The sequence below is a fragment of the Aedes aegypti genome, chromosome 3 (genome assembly GCF_002204515.2).
Source record: "Aedes aegypti strain LVP_AGWG chromosome 3, AaegL5.0 Primary Assembly, whole genome shotgun sequence".
NCBI classification, from domain to species: Eukaryota; Metazoa; Arthropoda; class Insecta; order Diptera; family Culicidae; genus Aedes; species Aedes aegypti.
The window spans coordinates 194,129,785-194,152,952 of record NC_035109.1 but is presented as its reverse complement, the minus strand read 5'-3'; the positions used below and the strand labels follow the sequence as shown (position 1 = coordinate 194,152,952).

Sequence of the window (23,168 nt, the reverse complement as noted above, 5' to 3'; positions counted from 1 at the left end):
CGGTCATGCGACTCAAAGCTAAAGGGAGTCTATAGAAGCAAATGATGGAAACGAATAGGTGCATAGGCGTCGCAAGGAAGCGACAAGATTGAAAATTTTTAATTAGGTGGTGAAAATTGAGCAACCCATTTTTAAGTCAGTAAGCATCGAAGCGTCCTGTATTTTGCCTAGCTTCTCTACTGGAAAAGGGTTGGCTCAAAGCTTTGAGCGTTGCTACCAACACAGGCAAAATACAGGAGGCTTCAATGTGCTCTTATACTGACGGCAATCAACCGAACGGTTCTATCGATCGATGACTGATATTGGGAATTAACACGCAGTCAAAGATGGTTTGTCTTTATCATGTGTGCTCTTCCCGCCAGTCACCACATGATCCTATTAGAACTGCATTTCTTATTAGCCAAATTTTTCATACATAGGAGAAGGTATCGACCGTGATTGTTTTATTTTATTTTGTTTTACGGCTATAGCGGTCATGCGACTCAAAGCTAGGTAGTAGAGAAGCTAGGCAAAATACAGGACGCTTCGATGCTTACTGACTTAAAAATGGCTTGCTCAATTTTCACCACCTAATTAAAAATTTTCAATCTTGTCGCTCCCTTGCGACGCCTATGCACCTATTCGTTTCCATCATTTGCTTCTATAGACTCCCTTTAGCTTTGAGTCGCATGACCGCTATAGCCGTAAAACAAAATAAAATAAAACAATCACGGTCGATACCTTCTCCTTAGTGTCCATTATCCGCCAACAGTACTGGCCTCTTAAGGTGAAGTCCGTCGTGAAACAGATAGCTGGTCGCTGCTATACCTGCTACAAACACAATCCGCAACAATTGAAGCAGTTCATGGGCGACCTGCCTAGTTATCGTGTCACCCCATCTCCAGTGTTTTCCAAAACCGGAATCGACTTTGCAGGCCCATTCGTGCTGAAGGAAAGCGGTCGCAAGCCAAGGTTCTTCAAGGCGTACGTCTGTGTATTTGTGTGTATGTCCGTAAAAGCCGTGCACCTGGAGCTGTGCACCGATCTTTGTTCCGAGACATTCCTCGCTGCACTACAACGATTTGTAAGCCGACGTGGCCTCCCTAGTGACCTTTTTTCTGACAACAGTACGACATTTCTTGGCGCCAACCACGAACTGGCTTGCTTGCGAAAGTTATTTGATGATCAGGCTCACACTGAGAAACTGGCTGAGTTCTGCAGTGCGAAAGGAATCATCTGGCACTTCATCCCTCCCAGAAGTCCACACTTTGGTGGGATCTGGGAGGCTGGAGTTAAATCAATGAAGCACCTATTCAAACGAGTCGTTGGCGAAACTATACTGACCTATGAGGAAATGGCGACATTCCTGACAGAAGCTGAAGCTGTTTTGAATTCGCGTCCGTTGTGTCCCCTCTCGGATGATCCGAATGAGTTGGAAGCACTGACGCCATCGCATTTCCTTATCGGACGTCCCGGTCTAGCAATTGCTGAACCGTCGTATGGTGAACAGAAGATCAACAGGCTGTCAAGGTGGCAGCACGTGCAGAGTATGAGGGAGCATTTCTGGAACCGGTGGTCTACGGACTACCTCCACACGTTACAAACCCGGCAAAAATGGAAGGATGGCGTACTAGATATCAAGATAGGATCTTTGGTATTACTTCGTGACGAGAACGTGCCACCACAGTTGTGGAAAATGGGTCGCATCGTGGCCTTGCACCCCGGCAAGGACGGCGTAGTCAGGGTGATTACCATCAAGTCTTCGAGTGGTGAATACCGACGAGCAGTAGCGAAGGTGTGTTTGCTACCAGATGTTGAATCGGACGATCCAAGGGGGGGTGTATGAAAGAGTAAAGTTTGAAATACAGTCTACATTTCTTTCCGTGTAAGTTTCTCTTTTGCATTACCTGAAAAATAAACAAACTTTGTATCTTTGTTCAGTTATAAAATAAACACAGTGCCGATTAAACGCGTTCGTGTTTTGTCTTTTCGTAAAACCGAAGAAATCGCTGTCCAGACCACGCAAAAGTTAATTCCCGGAACAAACTGCTTTTCAAGTTTCGATGATTACGATGATGGAGCGTTGATCGTTAATATACAGCAAAGTGTCACAGATTTTTGGAAAGATACTGTCAAAATTACAATGCTATATGTCCTGGAATTAGGGGCCCAGATAGCCGTAGCGGTAAACGCGCAGCTATTCAGCATGACCATGCTGAGGGTCGTGGGTTCGAATCCCGCTGGTCGAGGATCTTTTCGTAAATCTTAAGGCCGTCTAAGATTTCTATTCGATTACTCCATAGGTTCTTCAGGAAAACTTTTATCTTTTGAAAAATTCACTTTACAATAGATTCCTTGAAAAAATAAATAGAATAATTCTTGTATAAATTACTTAGCAAATAATTGAAAGAAGCCCTTACTGAATTCTGCTTCCCAACAAAGTGTTGTTTCTCAAAACTTGTTTCTCAATTAAGTGCTAAGTTCTGATATCCCATGAAAGATTTACTGGATAAGTTCGAGGAAAAACTAAAAAACCTCTTTGGAAAAATGCGCTGGAGAAAAAATTTCTAAGATTCTACGACTAAAGAATTTTCTAATCGAATGCTTAAAAATCCTTAATGAAAATCTCGAAGGAAAATAAAACATACATAGATGTTCTAGGGGGCTCAGATAGCCGTAGCAATAAACGCGCAGCTATTCAGCATGACCATGCTGAGGTTCGTGGGTTCGAATCCCGCTGGTCGAGGATCTTTTCGTAAAGAAAATTTTCTCGATTCCCAGGGCATAGAGTATCTTCGTACCTGCCACACGATATACATATGCAAAAATGGTCAATCGGCAAAGAAAGCTCTCAGTTAATAACTCTGGAAGTGCTCATAAGAACACTAATCTGAGAAGCCGGCTTTGTCCCAGTTGGGACGTAACGCCAGAAAGAAGAAGAATGTCCTGAAATTACCTTTAAAAGTCAAAGAAACGCGGTAATTCCAGGGCTGTTACAAAAATTTCAAAATGTTATCCGCGAAAATCGCGACTTCTATAATTCATTCCGCGCCTGGAAGCACCAAACCGCGACAAAAAAAAAACACTCAATTTTTTTCCATTACATGTTTACTCATGAAAAAACAATTTCGGTAGCTGAAATAATTCTCTTAATCTTGACTTAACGTAAACCAAGCGCTAATTTACAACGCATATTTTGCCTAACACTGCGGGGAGAATGAAAGATGGCTTTGCGACATGTCTAAATTTGCAGAGCTTCATGAAGGATTAATTAAAACTGTCTTAAGGTGAAAATGAATCGAATTTTTCACCTGCAGCGAGTAACCTATCGAGCAAATCTTCAGTCCGAACTCTTATTAGGTTCTTTAGATTTGTACTTTTTAAAATTCAAAGTTTGGCCGTGGTTTATCTTCACCTTCACCTCACGAGGTTCTCGTAGCAAATTTTGGGAATCCCAGAAAAATGTTCAATTCAAACATTTTGTAGGACAAAGTCATGCGACACAAAACCTCAAGTGACTTAGGTTGGTTTGACTTTATTAACGAGATTTTTAGCCCTGGGCTAGTTCATCTCGGGACCAACGGCTTTACTTCCCTTCCGAAGGAAGTCGTCACTATAACATTTTACGTCATAAGTGACTATGTCGGGGATGGGATTCGATCCCAGGTCCTCGGCGTGAGAGGCGAGTGTTCTAACCACTACACCAGGTCCGTTCCCTAGCAAGTGACTTATATAAATTTAGAAATTAGATTTATCTTGGCTTGGAAGTTTACTAAATTCATACATTTTGCCGGACCAAGCATACCCTGATTGCATTATAAAAGTTGATCAAATAAGCATAAGCATAAGCATAGCATAAGCATAGATGACCGTACAATTCGTAGTTGCTACTCCGTGATTGACCAGAACAATCGAAGTTGCACAGGGAATTAATGAATGGGGCTTGGGATTAGCTTACCATTCTTCAATGTGCACAAATCGAGAGCTCAAATTTAAAAGTCAATAACGGCGCCGGCCACGTCCTTACAGTCATCGGGGAAGGGAAGGAATGTTAGTGTGACTACCGTTGTTACTAGAGACCGAGATCACCTCTGCATCTCCGCGGTTGTCATGGAAAGGATATTGGGTTAGTGGGATAAGGTAGAGATCTGGGAGTCACCAATGTTTGGTGATGCGATCCATGATATAATCACGCCTAACCGGATTCGCGAAATAATTCGATAATCGCATTGTATGTCAAATAAGTGTTCGTCACTCGCCCACGCAAGAGCAAGCGACGCGATCAATAGATCAAACACTACTAACGATCCACGGCGCTTTTTCATTTCTCTGAGCGAACGACGCGCGACAAGTTTAATCCTGCCCTCATTGCCCGCCCCCGCAGGAGCAAGCGACAAGGTCGAAGGATCAAACACTACTCAGATCAAAATAACAAAAAACCGAATTTGTCATTTAACTCCACTAAAGCATTCATCCCCTGACAGACACGCGCATTCCGACCTCAACCGCAGGACCGTCTCTGGTGTTGCATACTAGCCTCGACAGTTAGGCGATGTGTGAGAATTGCAAATTTCAGTTTATGTGGAGCAAATCATTCAGCTATCGCTGATCTTAAGGTGTTCTTTACTCCCACTTCCCCTATAAGAAATAAGGGCGAGTAATACTAATGAATGAATTGCCCATTAGGCATTTCACGGAGAAACCCTCTCTTTTTCGCTCTTTAACAAAACTTAAAAACTAGTTGACAGGTGCTGGCACCATCGTTTTCAGACCTCCCGAAGGAGGGAAAAAGAGCGATTCACTGATGACGTCACCGTGCAATGGACTGATGCACGAGTCCGCCAATTCGACGCCTGAGCGGTGCCGAATCCACTGGTTACTATGGTAACATAAATAATACGGCACCGCTCAAACGTCAAACTAGTGAACCCGTGCATTGGTCCATGGAGAATGAAGGAAATCCAACCGATCTGTTTTCGCAGCGAAGCCCTCTCTCTCCCACTCTCACCTTTCTCAGATTTTCCAGAGGAGAGAACGACTCTCCGCTGACTTCATCGTGCAATGGACGCTCTAAAATATTTGATGGCAGAGATGAAATAAAGCAAAACAGTACCAACACAGAGCAGACAGTGAGTGTTAAATATAAAAAAAACACAGTCTGAAATAAAAACACATTTACTCCCACATCGATCCGTTGAAATCTACATCTTCGTCCCCAGCATCACTTTGCAACGTTCAAAACCAATCCACATCTGCACATTCAGAAGAAAAAAACGAGACAAATACTTAGCTTCAGTTTGCTGTCTTCGCTTCAACATCTCTCGAAAACTTGTTCAAATAGTCTCAAGTCAAAAAAGGGAATGAACTTACTTTATTGATCCTACGTGTGTCGCAGGCGAAATTCCACATGTTCCGCTCCTACCCAACTAGATTTTTCACTTTTAGAACGATTAATTCCCGGATTTACAAAACGACGTAAGTAAGATTTTCAACTTTCGCAACCTAACCACTACTTTCGTCGCCCCGCTGTATAGAGAGACAAAGTGACTTAACCACGAATCAAAACAAAACACTACTTGAGCCGATTTTACACTGGAAGAAAAACGTCGAAAGTAACTGTATGAAACGGCTTATCATTTTGTTATAATTATTTTTGTTGAAAATAATAGAGACTACCTTGTTTTTAAACGTGATCTGATTGTATGCAAAATTTGAGCGATGTACACGGTGAAAAAATGTTACAAAGGTGATTCATTTTAAAACAGTTTTAGAAGACAGGTTGTGATTCTTCTCAATTAGATTTCTCAAAACCGTATGAAAGTTACCTACGTCGATTTGAAAAAGTAATCGAGATCTGGTGTTTTCTTTCTCGAACCATTTCACTATCAGTAGTATTTGGTCGTTTGGACGGACACAAATTCAAAGACGCGACATTATCATTGGCACTACACAAACACATAAGGAAACGGCGTGCTCGACACGCTCTTGCTCAAAATTTATACGCGAAAAAATGGCTGATTGCTAGGCTGGAACAAATCACTTTAATTTCACTTTTTCCACGGGAGGTACACTTTTTGCAATTATTGCTTCACTTGGATTCAAAACCTCGAACACGTTCGAATCAAATACACTTAATTTCGCCATTTATTTATAAGAATTCATGCGAAATAAGGAAGAATACACTGGACACCACAATATTACGGCTGTTGCACAGTAGTCCTTGCGCTCCAATCCCATTATAAAAGTTGATCAAATAATATGAAGAATCCATCAGAATGTTTTCAATTTTCTAAGGTAATGTCAGGCATTTAGTAATACGGAATCGAGTTCTAAATGTTCCGTAAATGTCACAATATCCCACATTTGGGCGAAAGCCAAGGGACACCGAAAATGAAGATTATTTTCTATAATTATATTTATGTTCAAATGACTATAATCTTTTTCTTGTCCCAGATATGTAGTTCCAAAAAATACTTACAAGATACGTAAAAGAATTTCAAAAATACATTACTGATAATAATAAATCTTCGAGCTGTTTAGTAGAATACCTATAAGTAGATGAAAAAACCGAATTTAGTACTATACCATTTAATTCCACTAGAGTTTGTATCCTTTGACAGATACGCGTATTTCGACCTCAACTGTAAGGCCGTCTTCAGTGTCGTGTACTAGACTCGACTTCCGAGTCTAGTACACGACACTGAAGACGGCCTTACAGTTGAGGTCGAAATACGCGTATCTGTCAAAGGATACAAACTCTAGTGGAATTAAATGGTATAGTACTAAATTCGGTTTTTTCATCTACTTACATTACTGATAACTTTCTTCAGCACTTCAAAGTCGCGCTGTCGTGTTTTTAACAAGGGGGAAAACTTGCTATTCGTACCTAGCATCAGCGAGGCGCTTCTGGCGATAGTCAACCGTGAAATGGGAAATTTTTCCTTCTTTGAAAATATATTTTCGACCTTTTGTCCCTCCTTTTTGTGCTTCGACCTTTTATCTTTCGACCTTCTGTCCTTTCGACCTTTTGTCATAGATTCAACCGCGACTGCCGGAAGGTTAATTAAAGTATACTTCCAAAAAATCATAGCAAGATGCAACATCAACGATTTTTAAATATTTCGAGGAAGCCAAAGCCAAACGGACTAGAACTCCAAAGTTTATGTCTTTCTGTTAGAGTGCGACATGTCAAGCAATCCCCTAACGCAATTTGAGTTGTATCAACCATTATAGTAGGCTATGCTTTTTTAAATTTTACTGCCTCATGAATAAACTCATTCTTTTTCGTTTCAACCTTCAAGCAGAGTAGTTCGTTCTTTGGCTCACTCCCATTTTCCAATAGGTTATGGGCCTGGTGTTTTAGCCATTTTTTTTTCACTCGAAAAGTATTTCGCGAATATTGTCCGAAAAATGAACACGCCAGGAAGTTGGGTGCAAATCACCAGCAAATTGGTGATAACGTGGCTACACAAAACCGGCCGCACCATGGGGTGCACAGTTCAACGAGTCTGCCGTCGATTGAGCTTCTAGTGGGGCGAGAAAATTGGTCCACGTGGAAGTTCGCCGTCCAGACGTTTCTCGAGCTGGAAGACCTGTGGGAAGCAGTCAAGCCAACGCCGAATGCGGACGGAACGGATCCTGCCGTAGATCCATTGAAGGACAGAAGAACGCGGGGGAAAATCATTCTCTTACTTGACCCGGTCAACTACGTCCACGTGCGAGAAGCGAAAACAGCCAAGGAAACGTGGTCAAAGCTGGAAGCAGCGTTTGAAGATACGGGGCTCACCCGGAAAGTTGGTCTGCTGCGAAAATTATCATCGCTACAGGTAGTCGAACGAACGGTCTTTTCAAATTAGACCAATTACTGCCTACGAAAGCATTGTCTTGCTCGCCGGCGGTTACCGTTGAATTGTGGCACAGAAGGATGGGTCACATCAATTTCAACAGTCTTCAGCGTCTCAAGGGCGGCCTGGTATCGGGCCTCGAATTCAGCGACGTAGCCAAGAAGGATGAGAACTGCAGGATTTGTGCAACGGGTAAGCTTTCTCGTTTGCCTTTCAGCAATGTAGGTTCAAGAGCAACGGAGCTTTTTGAACTGGTACACTCCGACATCTGTGGTCCAATGGAAACGGAATCGTTGGGTGGAAGCCGATATTATCTCACCTTCATTGATGACAAGTTGCGGAGAATCAGCGTGTATTTCTTGGCCGAAAAATCGGCTGAAAGCGTTTTCAAGGCCTTTGAAGATTTTCGGTGCTCATCTGAAAGACAGACTGGGAAGAAATTAAAAGTGCTACGTACCGACAACGGAAAAGAGTTCACCAACAAACTCCTGAGTGATCATCTGAAGCGTTTAGGAGTCCGCCACCAGACATCGGTTGACTACACGCCAGAACAAAACGGAATGGCAGAGCGTGTGAACCGAACCATCGTGGAGCGTGCACGTTGCATGCTGTTCGAAGCAAACCTACCGAAGAGTTTTTGGGCAGAAGCAACAGCAACAGCGGTGTACCTGGTGAATCGTTCTCCGACGAAGGGACACGATAAGACTCCGGAGGAAATGTGGAGCGGCAAGAAGCCATGTCTCGCACACGTCCGTGTTTTTGGGTCATCGATAATGGCTCACATACCGAAACAGAAACGCAAGAAGTGGGATGCAAAGGCACACGAATGCATTCTAACTGGATTCGATGAGGACACTAAAGCGTACCGCCTGTGGGACCCAAAAGCGAAACAAATTATCAAGCGCCGTGATGTAAGTTTCATCCGTGAAGGAGGAGTGGTGGAGGCCGCTAGCAATGTGAAGAAATCAGAGGAACGGAAAACGATTCGGCTGGACATCGATGGCGAATTTCCGTGGGAACCGATTTCCTGCGAAAGGGTACCTACCGAGCAAGGTAGCATCGAGCAACCTGTAGATGAAGACGATTCTGGCAGTGAGTACAGCGATACCGTGGATCCATTTCCTGATGACACTGTGACAACCCCTGCGCTCCCGTCGCGCACATCTTCAAATCCGCCCGAGTCACCGGCGTTGAGGCGAAGCGGCAGGGAGCGCTTCCTCACAGGCAAGTTGAAAGATTTCTTTTTCTCAAGCACTAGATTGCCCTCCAACCGTTTTTCAGACAAACCAGACGACAATGCGGCAACCGCCGTACGTGATGTTAGTCCTGAAGCACAAGCATGCCGCTTGTAGCAGGGATTTGTTGTCAACAATCGAACGAAGGCAAATGATGATCCCCGCACCCCATCCGAGGCTCTGAATGGTCAACAAGGCGACCTGTGGAGAGCGGCAATGGACGAGGAGTACCAATCTCACATTGAAAATGGTACATGGGAACTGGTCGAACTACCGTTGAACCGCAAGGCCATTGGATGCAAGTGGCTATTTAAGACGAAGGAAGAAGGGGAACGTTATCCGCCACAAGGCCAGGTTGGTGGCACAAGGATTTTCGCAGAAGTTTGGCGTCGACTTCGATGAGGTTTTCGCTCCTGTTGCCAAACAAGTAACACTGCGTTCTCTCCTGACCATTGCCAGCCGTCGTCGAATGTTCGTGAAACACGTGGATGTGAAGACCGCGTACCTTCATGAAAAGCTTGAAGAGCCAATCTACATGAAGCAGCCGGAAGGATACTCCACCGGAAACCCGAACACGGTCTGCCTGCTCAGGAGGAGCATATACGGGTTAAAACAATCCGCCCGTGTATGGAACCAGCGAATCGACGAAGTGTTGCGAGGAATGGGATGCAATTTTTCGGGAGCTGCTGAAAAACTTTGAAGTTGCCAACCTGGGGGACGTGAAGCATTTTCTCGGAATTGAAGTTGTGCGGCATTCCAGCGGGTTCAAGTTGAACCAACAAAATTACATTTTGAAGCTGGCAGAGAGACACGGTCTGAAGGATGCCAAACCGTCAAAAATCCCCTTAGATCCAGTCTACCTACAGCAGAAGGAGGAGGAGGTTCGTCTGCCGAGTAACGCTCAGTATCTCAGCCTGATAGGAGGTCTGCTGTACGTGTCGGTCCATTCACGTCCGGACATAGCTGTCAGCACATCGATTCTGGCACAGAAGTCGAGCTGCCCCACGCCACTGGATTGGCAGGAAGCCAAAAGGGTGCTCAGATATCTGAAGGCTACAAGTGACTACGAATTGCACCTTGGATCGTCGAACTCGGGATTAGAGATGTTTGCAGATGCTGACTGGGCCGGCAACCATCGTGACCGGAAATCAAATACCGGTTTCCTGATCCGTTTTGGAGGTGGTGTTATTAGCTGGGCGTCCAGAAAGCAAAACTGCGTAGCATTATCTTCCACGGAAGCGGAGTTCGTGGCATTGGCAGAGGCTTGCCAAGAGCTCACGTGGGTGAAGAAGCTGTTGGCTGATTTCGGTGAGGACGTTTCGGAGCCAATCCCAACATTCGAAGACAACCAGAGTTGTATTAAATTAGTTAGCAGTGATCGAATTGAGAAACGGTCAAAGCACATCGAAACTAAATATTTCTATGTTAGGAACCTGCAAGAAAGAAAACAAATTATGTTAAAATATTGTCCATCAGAACAAATGCTTGCAGATATCTTGACAAAGCCATTGCAACATTGTAGAATAAAAATGTTAGCATAACAGTTAGGGTTATTGCCGACCAAAGTCGAGGAGGAGTGTTAGAGTGCGACATGTCAAGCAATCCCCTAACGCAATTTGAATTGTATCAACCATTATAGTAGGCTATGCTTTTTTGAATTTTACTGCCTCATGAATAAACTCATTCTTTTTCGTTTCAACCTTCAAGCAAAGTAGTTCGTTCTTTGGCTCACTCCCATTTTCCAATACTTTCAAATCTGCAAGCTGTATTTATACAAAAATAAAATCCTAAACAAAAGTATAAATATAGGAATGAAGGAAGATGTTCAAAATTTTCTGCACATCCACCATAAACAAAATGTAACTCTTCATTGTAAAATGTAAATTAGGGTCTTTCGCGTCATGATATGATAAATCCGCGATTTTCGCGACAGTATTTCATGCACTCGCGATTTTCGCGACTGGCGGATAAATCTGCGAGAATCGCGAAATACGCGACTGTTGCAACAGCCCTGTAATTCATACATTTTCTTGATTTTACTATAGGGTAAATACTGAAACTACTATTCTATCGAACAAATCTGCAATTCTACCGGGAAATTCGATATTTCTATATTCTACTGCTCTATTTTCCATTTGTGCTAGATTTTGATTTTTTTTTTTAATAATATTTTCATCGTTTTGTTTAAATATTTATTTAAATAATTTTGACTCAAATTTAAATACATTTTTCCCGTATTACTAGCCCAAGTGGATAGATTATCAAGGTCATTACAAGATTTCCGTTCGAGGTTGTTGAGGCAATTTAAAAAAAATATATCTATATTTAAACTGCCCTGAACGCAAGTCAGTCCCATCTGCATTTTCGTCAAAATTGAGTTGAGTTCAGTTTTCAACATCTTTTCAATGCTCTTTCAGCTGCACTAATAAAATAATATGATTTGTTCGGAAAAATTAGGAAAAAACAGCAAGTCAAATTGTCCCACAATGAAAAGTAACCGCATATCAGTCCCACTACAAACTTTCGCACCATGGAACACAAAAATGCAACTTGTTTTGATTATCTTTATATTTTTCTCGGTAAGATATCATAGTGATATACAAGTTGTGAAAGTTTCATTAAGATTGGAACATGTTCCAACCCTCTGGAATTTTTTGAATATTCGTATAGAAAACGAGTTTGAAAACATCACAGCCTATTTTCTCAATGCCTACTTTTTACAGATGGGACTGACTTGCGATTCACGGCAGTAGGGTGCCGGTACCAATGGTTGTAATGTACCAGTAGATTTGACTATGGAATAAAACGAACATTTTTCGATAAAAACGACATGGTGGATAGATCATCACTAGTTTAGACGATTTGCCAAATTTCAGCTTTTTATTTTGTCAAAAAGTCATATGAATAATTAAATTTACGCAAAAAATGTGCTCCCTTGCACCAGTAGTTGCCGTTGTGTTCCAGTAGTGGATCAACGGATGGAAGCAGTTTTTAAAATGGATGTAAAAAAATGAAGAAAAGTCTTAGAGATGATCTTTATGCTTCATTCGAAAGATATTAGTTGCTGGTCCGAGGGAAAAATCTTAAACCTGTGTAAAAAATTACCATTTTGTTTGAAATTCCTCGTATCATTCCCGAACGTCTACTACTGGAGCACTAGCGCAACTACTGGAACACGTGTACCAATAGTGGCTCAAGCGATTTTATGTTAAAACATTAGTTTCATCACTCTTTTTATATTTTTCCCATATAGTAGAGGGTGAAATCTTCCTGTTGACGCCAAAAGATCTCTGCTAAGACTTTTCGTTATTTTGTTATGATTTTTTATAGCATAGGTAGTCCACTAATGGCACCGGCACCCTATATATCTTCGAAAAACGTGCGTGCCAAATGTAATACCTTCGGAACGCATCTGACCAAAAATTGAGGTAAATGAATAAAAATTCAATCTATACTCTGTCAAGACAAACTCTATTCATGTACACTAGAAATTAAAATTCATACATGCATCTTTTTTCTATGGTCTATGGTACTGATAGGAAATAGTCGTAAAATTCGTGACTTGCTTATGTGATTAGTAGAAATCATTTAGGATAAGTAAATTTATAGAAACCAGACAATAGTTTTGAAAAATAACGTAAAAAGCCACGTATTTTAGAACTCAATGTTTACATGTTGTTGGTTTCAGCAGAGAAATAATTAAATTATTCATTTTTACTGTGTATAATAATGAAACAAAAAGAGTGCCTTCCGGACCACTGTGCCAACACTGTTTATACCTTTTACGGGTTCGTTTTGCTTTTCAGCGGAAGTGCCTTGGAACATCGCATCGTTTATCAGTGTCGTATCGGCTGCCTCCAGAAACCGTTTGATATTCTCATCCTCCGATTCAGAGCTGGACATTTTTCCAAATTTTAAGAACTTTAAACACTTTAAATACTTTCGAACACTTCGATAAACAAGTATGTTTACGCCATGCGCCGGCAAATGAAAACAAAAATGACACAGGATCTGATCTGATGACAACAATCAAACACACTCTAATAAATTTATGCGGCCTAATTTTCAAAATTTTATGAGATTGATCATTTAAAATTTTCTTAGAACTGGTCATGAAATATGATTTGTTTGCGAATCGTATGATAACGACAGAACAAGTTTTGTTTTGTGTTCAAAATTTACTAAATTTTTTTAATAATATTTCAAAACTTAGAAGCTAGGTTAAAAATTTTCAGGTGCATCATTTACTATTTTATCAAACACCAGAGCCATCTAGATTTAAAAATAGAAGAACAAACTAAATTGAGAATGCACGTAAAATGTTTTCTATTCATCACCGACTAAATAAATAAAATAAATCGCAAATAGTTTGGCCAAAACACCAACAAGCGTAACTCCAAAAAAAAATTGTAAGGCTTGTCACGCTTTGCTTGACCCCCTCCTCCCCTTAGAGCGTGACTTAATTTGTGCATGACCACTAAAATACTAAAAATAACATGTTTAAGGGTTCTTTTCATATATATATATATATATATCGTAATGCAAATTTTACCCTCCCTCCCCCACGTAACAACTTTTGTATGGAAAATTTTGATTTATTGTATGGACCCTAACACTATGTAAGACCCTCTCCCTCTCCCTGTTACGTTACGTAATATTTGAACGATCCCTATTCGGTAACGAAAAATTTGCCAATTTTAGACCCCCTTCCTCCCTCACGTATGGACATTAGGGCTTATTCACAAATTTCATAACGCTGCAGGGGGTGGGTGAGTGTCCTCACGATGTTACGGCTCATACAAAATTTATAGAATATTCATACAAAAAGCGTTACGAAGGGGTGGGTGGGTGTAGAAAATTGCCATTTTCAGCGTTATGAAATAAATGAATGAACCCTTAATGGATTACCTGCTTTGCTCTTGTTCACAGTTGATCAGCAGAAGTTTTCTCATTTTATTTTGCATCTATCTTCATTCTTGTGAATGAAAGCTTTAATAGAAAAAATATTTGGTGTGTTTATCATTCCGCATTCCCCCTGTAGCATTATGTAATATTTGAACGATTCCTCACGGGCAACTTGAAAATTCGTCATCAAACGTCAACATCCCACCGCAAAATCGCTAGTGTTTGGAGGGGATTTTAACCTCCAAATTGCCAAATCATCACCTCTAAGTTAGTTCTAATACCCTCCGTTGTATGAAATATGGTGACGCGTCGATCGTCGCAAGTTTATCGTTAAACAGTCAATAGCGTTTAAAAAATCTTAGTTAAAAATAAGCATTAACACGGATTTGAAGAATCAACGATAGATGGCGCACATGCGGTATCGGAGAAACGGCGGCTGTTCGGTAAAATGCAAATTTACGCCATCTGTATTTAAAAAAAATTGGATAATCGTGTAAAACAAATTGACCGAATTTATTCGCTCCCAATACGACAATTCGTCCGGTGGGGTGTGCTGCTGTCGTCATGATGATGGTTGACGAGAGCAATGTCAAACTAATTCATGGTTTCAAAACATTCGGAACAAAATATTTATTTTCACCGCTTACTTCACTTTTGTATGAAATTGAATGAGATCCAATGGTAGAGAATTCATTTATCTACCCAATGATATTTTTAGGGGCAGCGGAAAATGTCCCGAAGCGTGTTTTATTCAAGCGCAAAAATCGCTCAGGCGAAAGTTCCATTGAAACTAACCTCACATATCCTGGTTTTCCAACCTCAAACTAGTGCTCCTACCAGCCGGATCTTAATTTTTATGAAAGTAGTGAAATAATACAAAAAACAAACGTATGTAGAACATAGAGAATGGACATTCCTACCTTTTCCGCCTAACTGTTTCACTGTGAACCGTCTTATATCAGGAAAATAAAACATTTTTCCCCACAGCGGCATGTGATGGTTACGTGAAAAATCAAATCTCTCATCATCTGACTAGTTGCGCTACCAAAGTATAGATGGCTAACAGTATGTTGCGTTTTGCGATTGGAAGCGTATACCGAAGCGTGCAATCGCCTTTTTCTATACGCCTCCAAGCGCGAAACGCAACATACTGTTAGCCATCTATACTTTGGTAGCGCAACTAGTCAGATGATGAGAGATTTGATTTTTCACGCATCCATCACATGCCGCTGTGGGGAATTTTTTTTTATTTTCCTGATAAAAGGCGGTCAACAGTGAAACAGTTAGGCGAAAAAGGTAGGAATATCCATTCTCTATGTTCTACATACGTTTGTTTTTTGCATTATTGCACTACTTTCATAAAAATTGAGATCCGGCTGGTAGGAGCACTAGTTTGAGGTTGGAAAACCAGGATATGTGAGGTTAGTTTCAATGGAACTTTCGCCTGAGCGATTTTTGCGCTTGAATAAAACACGTTTCGGGACATTCTCTGTTGTCCCTAAAAATACCATTGAGTAGATAAATGATTTCTCTACCATTGGATCTCAATCAATTTCATACATAACTTCACTTAAGCGGTGAAAATAAATATTTTGTTCCGAATGTTTTGAAACCATGTATCGGTTTGACATTGCTTTCGAAAACCATCATCATAACGACAGCAGCACACCCCAGCGGACGAATTGTCGTCTTGGGAGCGAATTGGAACCAACAAAAAAGTGTTTGGCTACCGAAAAAAAACCTCCAATTTTATTTTGAAGGCTGTGCAGTGCTGATAGACCGTGAGGCTCGAACTAAATTTCAGCACCGTCAACGAGGACAGGGGTCGTCCAAAAATGACGTCCATCGTTTGGGGGAGGGGGGAGGGTATATTAAAGTGTGACAGCGTATGTATAAGGTATTGGAAAAAGCGTGACATAGGGGTGAGGGGGGGGGCGGGGTCTAGAAATCCCGAAAAACGGTGGACGTCATATTTGAATCACAGACAAACAGACGTCACACTCTCATCATTGGCCATCGACAACCTTTTTAACGGTCGGTTCAAAAATATGGTAGATGGCCGATCCACCACCCGCAGCGCTCGCATCGTTTTTGTTCGTGTTTGACGTTTGCACACTACCCAAGTAACATTGGTGGCTGAATAACAGCTTATTCAGCTAAAACGAAGTTTATACAGCCTCTTTTCAGCTGAATAAACTGTTATTCAGCTAACAGTGTTATTTGGGTACCGCCATCTGTTGGCCTATCGGCCAAACACACCGATTTTAGCATTGGGCGTACATGTCCTCGTGACTATGATTTTGATCGACATTTGTTCTAAGTGTTACGTCTGTTTGTCTGTGTTTGAATCTTGCCCGACATTCGTTTCTACAACATTAGCACACAAAACCGATTGTATCGATATATCGAGACCAGCCCCTGACACTGAAATTAATAGGGCGATATTCAAAACTGAAAAGGCAATAGATGGCTCTTTTTCAATGGTAGTAAAAACGAAATCCTGAAGCAAAGAAAGCACCACGGGAGATGAACTAAACACAAAAAGTTATGTATTCACTTTACACTTGATTTCTAATCACTGCTTTTTTGATTCAGTTTCCTAATAGGGTAACGACTGTTTATTTTGTTCTCAAACGCTAACAGTTGGCGCCAGCGGCAAAAATTACAGACAACAACCTTTCGAACATTCAGTTTCTCTTACCGGCCGCCGAGCGGCGACACTGATGTTTCTATTCCACTCACTGATCGCGCTACGCTGGATTCTCAAATTTCTCAAACTTTCAACACAAGCGCATGGAAGAATGGTAGTCGGAGAACTGTCAAAACGTATGGAAAACAATGAAAATCGTAAATTGCTTGCAATTAGGAAACTGAATCAAAAAAGTAGTGATTAGAAATCAAGTGTAAAGTGAATACATAACTTTTTGTGATTAGTTTATCTTCCGTGGTGCTTTCTTTGCTTCAGGATTTCGTTTTTACTACCATTGAAAAAGAGCCATCTATTGCCTTTTCAGTTTTGAATATCGCCCTATTGCAAGCAATTTACGATTTTCATTATTTTCCATACGTTTTGACAGTTCTCCGACTACCATTCTTCCATAGGCCAGGGGAAGTGGTTCACCTAGAGTGAATTTCTGTCAAAGAAAAAGTAGATTTTGTATGAGATTTGACAGAAAAATGAATGACAAGTTCATCCACTTCTCCTGGCCTATGCGCTTGTGTTGAAAGTTTGACAAATTTGAGAATCCAGCGTAGCGTGATCGGTGAGGGGAATACAAACATCAGTGTCGCCGCTCGGCGGCCGGTACGAGAAACTGAATGTTCGAAAGGTTGTTGTCTGTAATTTTTGCCGCTGGCGCCAACTGTTAGCGTTTGAGAACAAAATAAACAGTCGTTACCCTATTAACTATCCATGGTAAAATTAAGAACTGCACCAACGATTTTCAATCGACTACATTTATCTGTTAATTCTACCAAAACATAGTCAATATCACTACACAAGAAAATATATTCCTTTTATTCAACCACAGTTGCAGAATTTATGACTAGAAACATTCTTGATTTGACAATTTTGGCATTCTACTTTGACCACACTGACTGTGTTATACGGTGGGTGTCACTGATTGAAATACAATGCTTTGTAGTGGATGCTACTATGGACATGGTCACATTTACTGCACTGCTCAGTGATTTGTAAACTTAAGATTTTAGTAGTTGGTTGAAAATCGTTGCTGCAGTTCTTAATTTACCATGGATTCGGTAGATTAAACAACAAAATTTGTTTGCGTGTACTTTAATGACACGCTGTAGAGTGTGTTCTCTGAGTGTGAGGTGTGAAATTTGAAATTTCATTTTCGCATCTTTAATTATACTTTGAAATTTCCAGGGGGCCGATATGATGGCCATATTTTGTTGCCTCTTATCGAACGCAAGCAGCGCTCACCAATACTATTACGCTATAAGCAATGCAGCAGGTGTGAATGTGGGAAAATGAACCTAGGCACACAAAATCTACGCATATTGTTCGTTATTATTTCCATAGCGTAGCTCGCGGTTTAAAATAAAAGTAAGTTTCATAAATATTATCATAAAAACCACAATGATGTGTTGTTTCCTTCTTTCGGTGTCGATTCTCATAATCAGAAGAACAATTATCACGATGATAACATTTCGCATCACAAGTTTCCAACCAATATCGATGCGCGGGATAGATGGCTAAATGCCATTGCGAACGCGGATTAAACCACTGATAAGTAAACCGAAGACTTTCAATGCACATTCTCACATACCAGCTTTGCGCAGTTTTTGTCTTGTTTGGCGCATTTTGTACCATTATCACTCATACGGAAGGTAAACATTCAACAAATACATGAGTGTGCGTGAGAATTTCAACTGGAGTATAAATTTATGCTCCCGATAAGAAGGCACAACAAGACCTGTCAAATACCATAGTGAAAAACTATGATGCCATCCCTCTGGAAATTTCACAATAAGGGGACATTTGAAAATAAATGGCAGCTATGTAGAAAACTTCAAGAGTGTTGATAACGCCCTGTAGCGCTTATGCAGAGATCTAATTTATCAGAGTGCAACATACCGAATAGATTTTACCTGATTTTACCGAACGCCAGAGCCATCTGAATTCAAAAATTATATAAAATAACAACTTTTGCTCTCACCCCGTGCAAAAATCGCCCCTTTTGACATTAGTAGATCCAAAACAAATCACGTTCTTCGTTGCTGGCGCTTGGTGCTGTAATCAACTTATTTCACGAAATCCGCAAACGTTTTCACGCCGCTAAAATGAAATTAACCGTGATAAATCTGTTCAAGAAAAGCGTGAACGGCCACATCTTTCGTGGAAAATATCGGCTAGTGAAGCGCGTAACTCCTCGATCGGTGGAAACTCTTCGACGCGAATACGAACAAACGGAGCGCAATATGGCTCTACTGTTGAAGCCGTATCTCACTTTGGTAAGTGTGACTTTGAACCTTATTCCGTGGCAGGGCTTGTAGCAAGACTTAGTCCAGAGAGACGCAACTATTTCACAGGCTCTTCAGGAATTTCTTCTCAGATTCCTCGGGCAAATGCTTCAGGAATTCTGCTAGTGTCATGATTCCTCCACAGATTCTCCCAGACGTTCTTCCAGTATAGGCCTATTCACATGACGTCTCAAATCAGCTGATCGGGAAGCGCTTTGACAGTTCTTCTATGAAAATGACAGGCCCGTGTTAGCACCGGTCCTCCACCGATGTAAACAAATGCATAGACGGATCTGTCACATGAAAAGGCCTATAGTCCAGCATCATAGCATAGCATAGACTGACTGTACATGTCAATGGTTGCTACTCCGTGATTGATCGGAACTGGTACACTCAAAATAATCCAAACGTCATTGTTACGTGAAAACATACGTGATTTTTTTCCATCGCACTTTTCACGTAGCTCTTACGTTAATCATAGGTAGCCCAGAATGAACGCATGAACTTTTGGACTTCGTCCATTCCACCGTCGCTAAACGTAAGAGCTACGTGGATTTTCCGGTAGCCTTTACGAAGCGTTTCAATAGGACCTAGATGGTTTTGCATTACATTTAACTGTAATAAAGACCTGGGAGGGAGAAACCAATACAAAATTTCTGCACGTCATAGTGAGCCGAGATTCCGCTGTCACGAACTGTCACTGTGAGCCCAGATCTCAAACATTGGACTAACATGAAAAAAGCGCGTAACTGATTAAAACATATTTCCGTATTTCTTCAAAAGTGATAAAAATCGAATGAAAATCAATTCATCCACATACCGCAAGTAATGTCACGTGAGCACCATTTAATCTGATTGAACATAAAGCATTGAAAAACGCATCGTTCTACTTTATCCAATGAAAATGAATATTTAGTGCATAGAAAACTGTGGTCCTTTTTTCATGTTTGTCAGGAAAGATCGAAGGTGCACAACAAATCGTAACTACCGATTTTCTCGAAGCCTGCCTTGATTGTTGTTGGCAAGCTGGAGTTATCTTGCAGTTCAAAATAACGTTGTCTTATATTTCGTGTGTAGTATCGGTGCCTCCCTCCCAGATAAAGACCAATCTTATTTCTAATAGGCTTTGGAAGAAAACTAATTCCCAATTGAAAAAAGTAAACAAACTTAAAAGATTGTGATATTTTTATTGTCAATCTGAGCCAACCCCCCCGCGAAGTGACAGATAACGCAATTTTCACGTACCTACTCTCAACGTAAACAATGGGGCCATCCACCGCTGCCGGCACGATTTTTCACTATAGCAGATCGGGATTTTGTTTCGTTGTTGACGGATGCAAAACAACGAATGGAATGATATGAAATAAGGGCGTGTCTGATATTTTCTTTTTCCAACGAAAATAAATTTAATAAAATCTTCATGTTTCAGCACCAAATGAACTAAACAACGCATCAATTCTTTCGGCGATAGGATTAAATGACTTTTATTGTTTTTCGGGAAAACAAATCTTTGAGAAGTGCTATTTTATAAAGTAATAATAAGTAGTACATTTGTTTATGGCGAACATGTTTCATGACTTAGGGTTCATGGCCGGTGCGCTGATCATAAGTACTGAGCAAAAGGATAGGACAAGAAACGGTCAAGGAATGATTGCTCCACCGAAATTACTTGAGTTTTACGCTGCTGAGAAGTACAGGTGATTTCATTACGTCGGTAACGCCTGCTGTACAAATCAAATGGAGCTGTCACTTTTCCGTACGGAAAAATGTGCCGCTCAATTATTCCGCAAGTAAAAGTGACACTTCGCTCATACTGGATCGGCTGTCAAAATTTCTTTAGTAAAAAAGAGAAATTTTACTTGAGCGCTTTACGTTTCAGGTGCATACTACGCATTTTACACAACTTTCATTACGCCAAAAATGATCATTTTTGACACCCACCCACCCCCTCGTAACGCATTTTGTATGAATTTTTTTTAATTTTGTATGAGCTGTAACATTTTCAAAACACTCATCCACCCCCTTCAGCGTTATGAAATTTGTGAATGAGCCCTTAACAGAGTAAAATTCTTGCCGACAGATATAAAACTAAGCAACTAAAAATCCGTAAGATTGACGCTCCGGAGGTACAACAAGAGCTGTTCAATTTAATCCCATAAATTGTTAGCGGAACTTGGTGCATCTGAAAGAGGACATTTTTTTTCTTTCACATTGTGGGTAGTTTGTTTCTCTGCAGTACATTTTTTCTAGCCCAAAAGTGAAAAAAGTACAAGTTTCCTAAATTGCGCCATATAATTTTGTGCTTTTTTTCAATCAAATAAGCCAATTGAAGGAACTATCCAGCTTTTTCCGAGTGGTAATGGCCGCGAAAAGTTATCCCAATTTCTGGTAGGGTTTGACGTTTGGCTTGGGTCTATTCAATATCAAACGACTCAAGTCAAACATCATATCCATAGACACCAATATGAAAGTGAGCTAATTTTTGGTGGTGGTATGAACGCTCATTAAAAGCTGGATATTATCTCAGACTGATAACTACAGTCAATTTCCCGTAAATAACTGATAATCATTAACCCCTCTACCGGCAGCTTCAGTTTTTAATCAAAAAGAAATATTCAAACAGCGATAACTTTTTTGTTTTTCGATATTTTTGCATCATATTTCCACAAGCTCTCAAAAATTTGTTCTATTTTAAGAATCTGTGTTGATATTGATCATTGGGCATCTAATTCCGAAAGAAATTTCTTGGGGGACCAATATTTTGCCATAATTTACGTAAATATCTCCGTCTACAGATTTTTTCTCATCATCGCTTATTCGCTGTTCGAAACTGTTGTGCTACTTTTCCCCGAATGGCTCGTTTCCCCGAAAAGTGGCTGCAGTTCAAATAGGTGCTAGAATAGTTTTCAGTGGCAGGATGGTGAATTAGAAAGAATGATAAGCAATGAAAAGAAGGAGGTATTTGGTCATTTTCGACTATACACATGTTGCCAAAAATGCTGAGGACGGTAAAACTCGTAAGAACCGCTAATCAAATAAAGAAGGGTGCATAACAGATAACCAGTACGTTCACCGCCCTGATATGTATGAAGATATGACAAATATGAGTGCCAAAATCTTCTCGGGGAAGTGAGATATTCGGGGAAACGGGATATTCGGGGAACCGGCGTTCGGGGAAATAACATTCGGGGAACTGACATTCGGGGAAAAGAAGTACAACCGTTCGAAGCAACACTTCAATAAGAGTCTGTTGTGAAAAAATGAATCAAATTGGTGCAATCGTTTTTGAGCAATGAACATTTTTGTTTCTGGTAATAATCTGGCCGTATGAAGATCTTGAAACCTTAAAAAAAACATCATTTTGTAATTTTCAGATTTCTTGGAGAAAACTTAACCGATTTGTATGATTTTTTTCAGAGGAGCTTCTTATAACCTGATATTGTATAGCCCACATTTTAGTTTTTTGACAAATTGACTAAAACAAAAAAGGCGGTCGAAGAAATTTTATATGGGAAATGTCGGTCCCCCAAGGAACATCTGAATATCTTCAAAACCATATGACCAATGATCAATACTGATACAGATTAAAAAAATAAAAGAGTTTTTTGAAGGCTTGTAAAAAAAATGGTGCAAAAATGTTGAAAAACAAAAAAGTTATCGCTTTTTGAAATTTTTTTTGTGGTAAAAAAATGTAGCTGCCGGTAGAGGGGTTAATATCTTACATAGAAAAACGCAGACAAATTTGCCTTGTTTCGAATAACTAAGTATTCAAAAAATAATTTCAAAAACAAAGGATCGGTTACTATAAGGAACATCATGCGGACCACACCACATCACTATTCAAAACCCGCTCGCAGACCGTACAAAATCTTCCCGATAGTCGCAGTTTGGTGACCACTGGGTTATAATTATGATATTACAAATGCCAAGGGGCCCAGATAGCCGTAGCGGTAAACGCGCAGCTATTCAGGAAGACCAAGGTTCGAATCCCACCGGTCGAGGATCTTTTCGGGTTGGAAATTTTCTCGACTTCCCAGGGCATAGAGTATCTTCGTACCTGCCACACGATATACACATGCAAAAATGGTCATTGGCATAGTAAGATCTCAGCTAATAACTCTGAAAGTACTCATACACTAAGTTGAAAAGCAGGCTCTGTCCCAGTGGGGACGTAACGCCAGAAAGAAGTAGAACAAATGCCAAATAAACATTTTAAAACTTT

At 40.6% G+C, this 23,168-nt stretch overlaps 2 protein-coding genes and 2 long non-coding RNA genes across 5 annotated transcripts in view; 3 read left to right on the top strand and 1 right to left on the bottom strand.

Annotated features, from left to right (window-relative positions):
- The window catches only part of LOC110677884, a 58,356-nt gene extending 47,082 nt beyond the window's left edge, over positions 1-11,274 (top strand). The window contains exon 3 of the long non-coding RNA XR_002501255.1: positions 10,636-11,274. This is a non-coding gene — a long non-coding RNA (uncharacterized LOC110677884). The remainder of the gene's footprint in view (positions 1-10,635) is intronic.
- Positions 1-13,142, bottom strand: part of LOC5574440 — a 63,724-nt gene extending 50,582 nt beyond the window's left edge. The window contains exon 1 of one of the 2 annotated variants that reach the window (XM_021849658.1): positions 12,838-13,142. In XM_021849658.1, coding sequence (XP_021705350.1) covers positions 12,838-12,961 — 124 coding nt within the window. In that variant the 5' untranslated portion in view covers positions 12,962-13,142. The remainder of the gene's footprint in view (positions 1-12,837) is intronic. The other variant, XM_001661405.2, reaches the window with a different exon arrangement.
- A 4,800-nt stretch (positions 13,143-17,942) lies between these two features.
- Positions 17,943-18,188, top strand: LOC110679846. Its single transcript, XR_002502750.1, has 2 exons — positions 17,943-18,029; positions 18,107-18,188. It is a non-coding gene; the product is annotated as an uncharacterized LOC110679846 (long non-coding RNA).
- Positions 18,189-18,659: 471 nt separating this feature from the next.
- The window catches only part of LOC5574439 (ribosomal protein 63, mitochondrial), a 15,386-nt gene continuing 10,877 nt past the window's right edge, over positions 18,660-23,168 (top strand). The window contains exon 1 of the mRNA XM_001661404.2: positions 18,660-18,937. Coding sequence (XP_001661454.1) covers positions 18,767-18,937 — 171 coding nt within the window. The 5' untranslated portion in view covers positions 18,660-18,766. The remainder of the gene's footprint in view (positions 18,938-23,168) is intronic.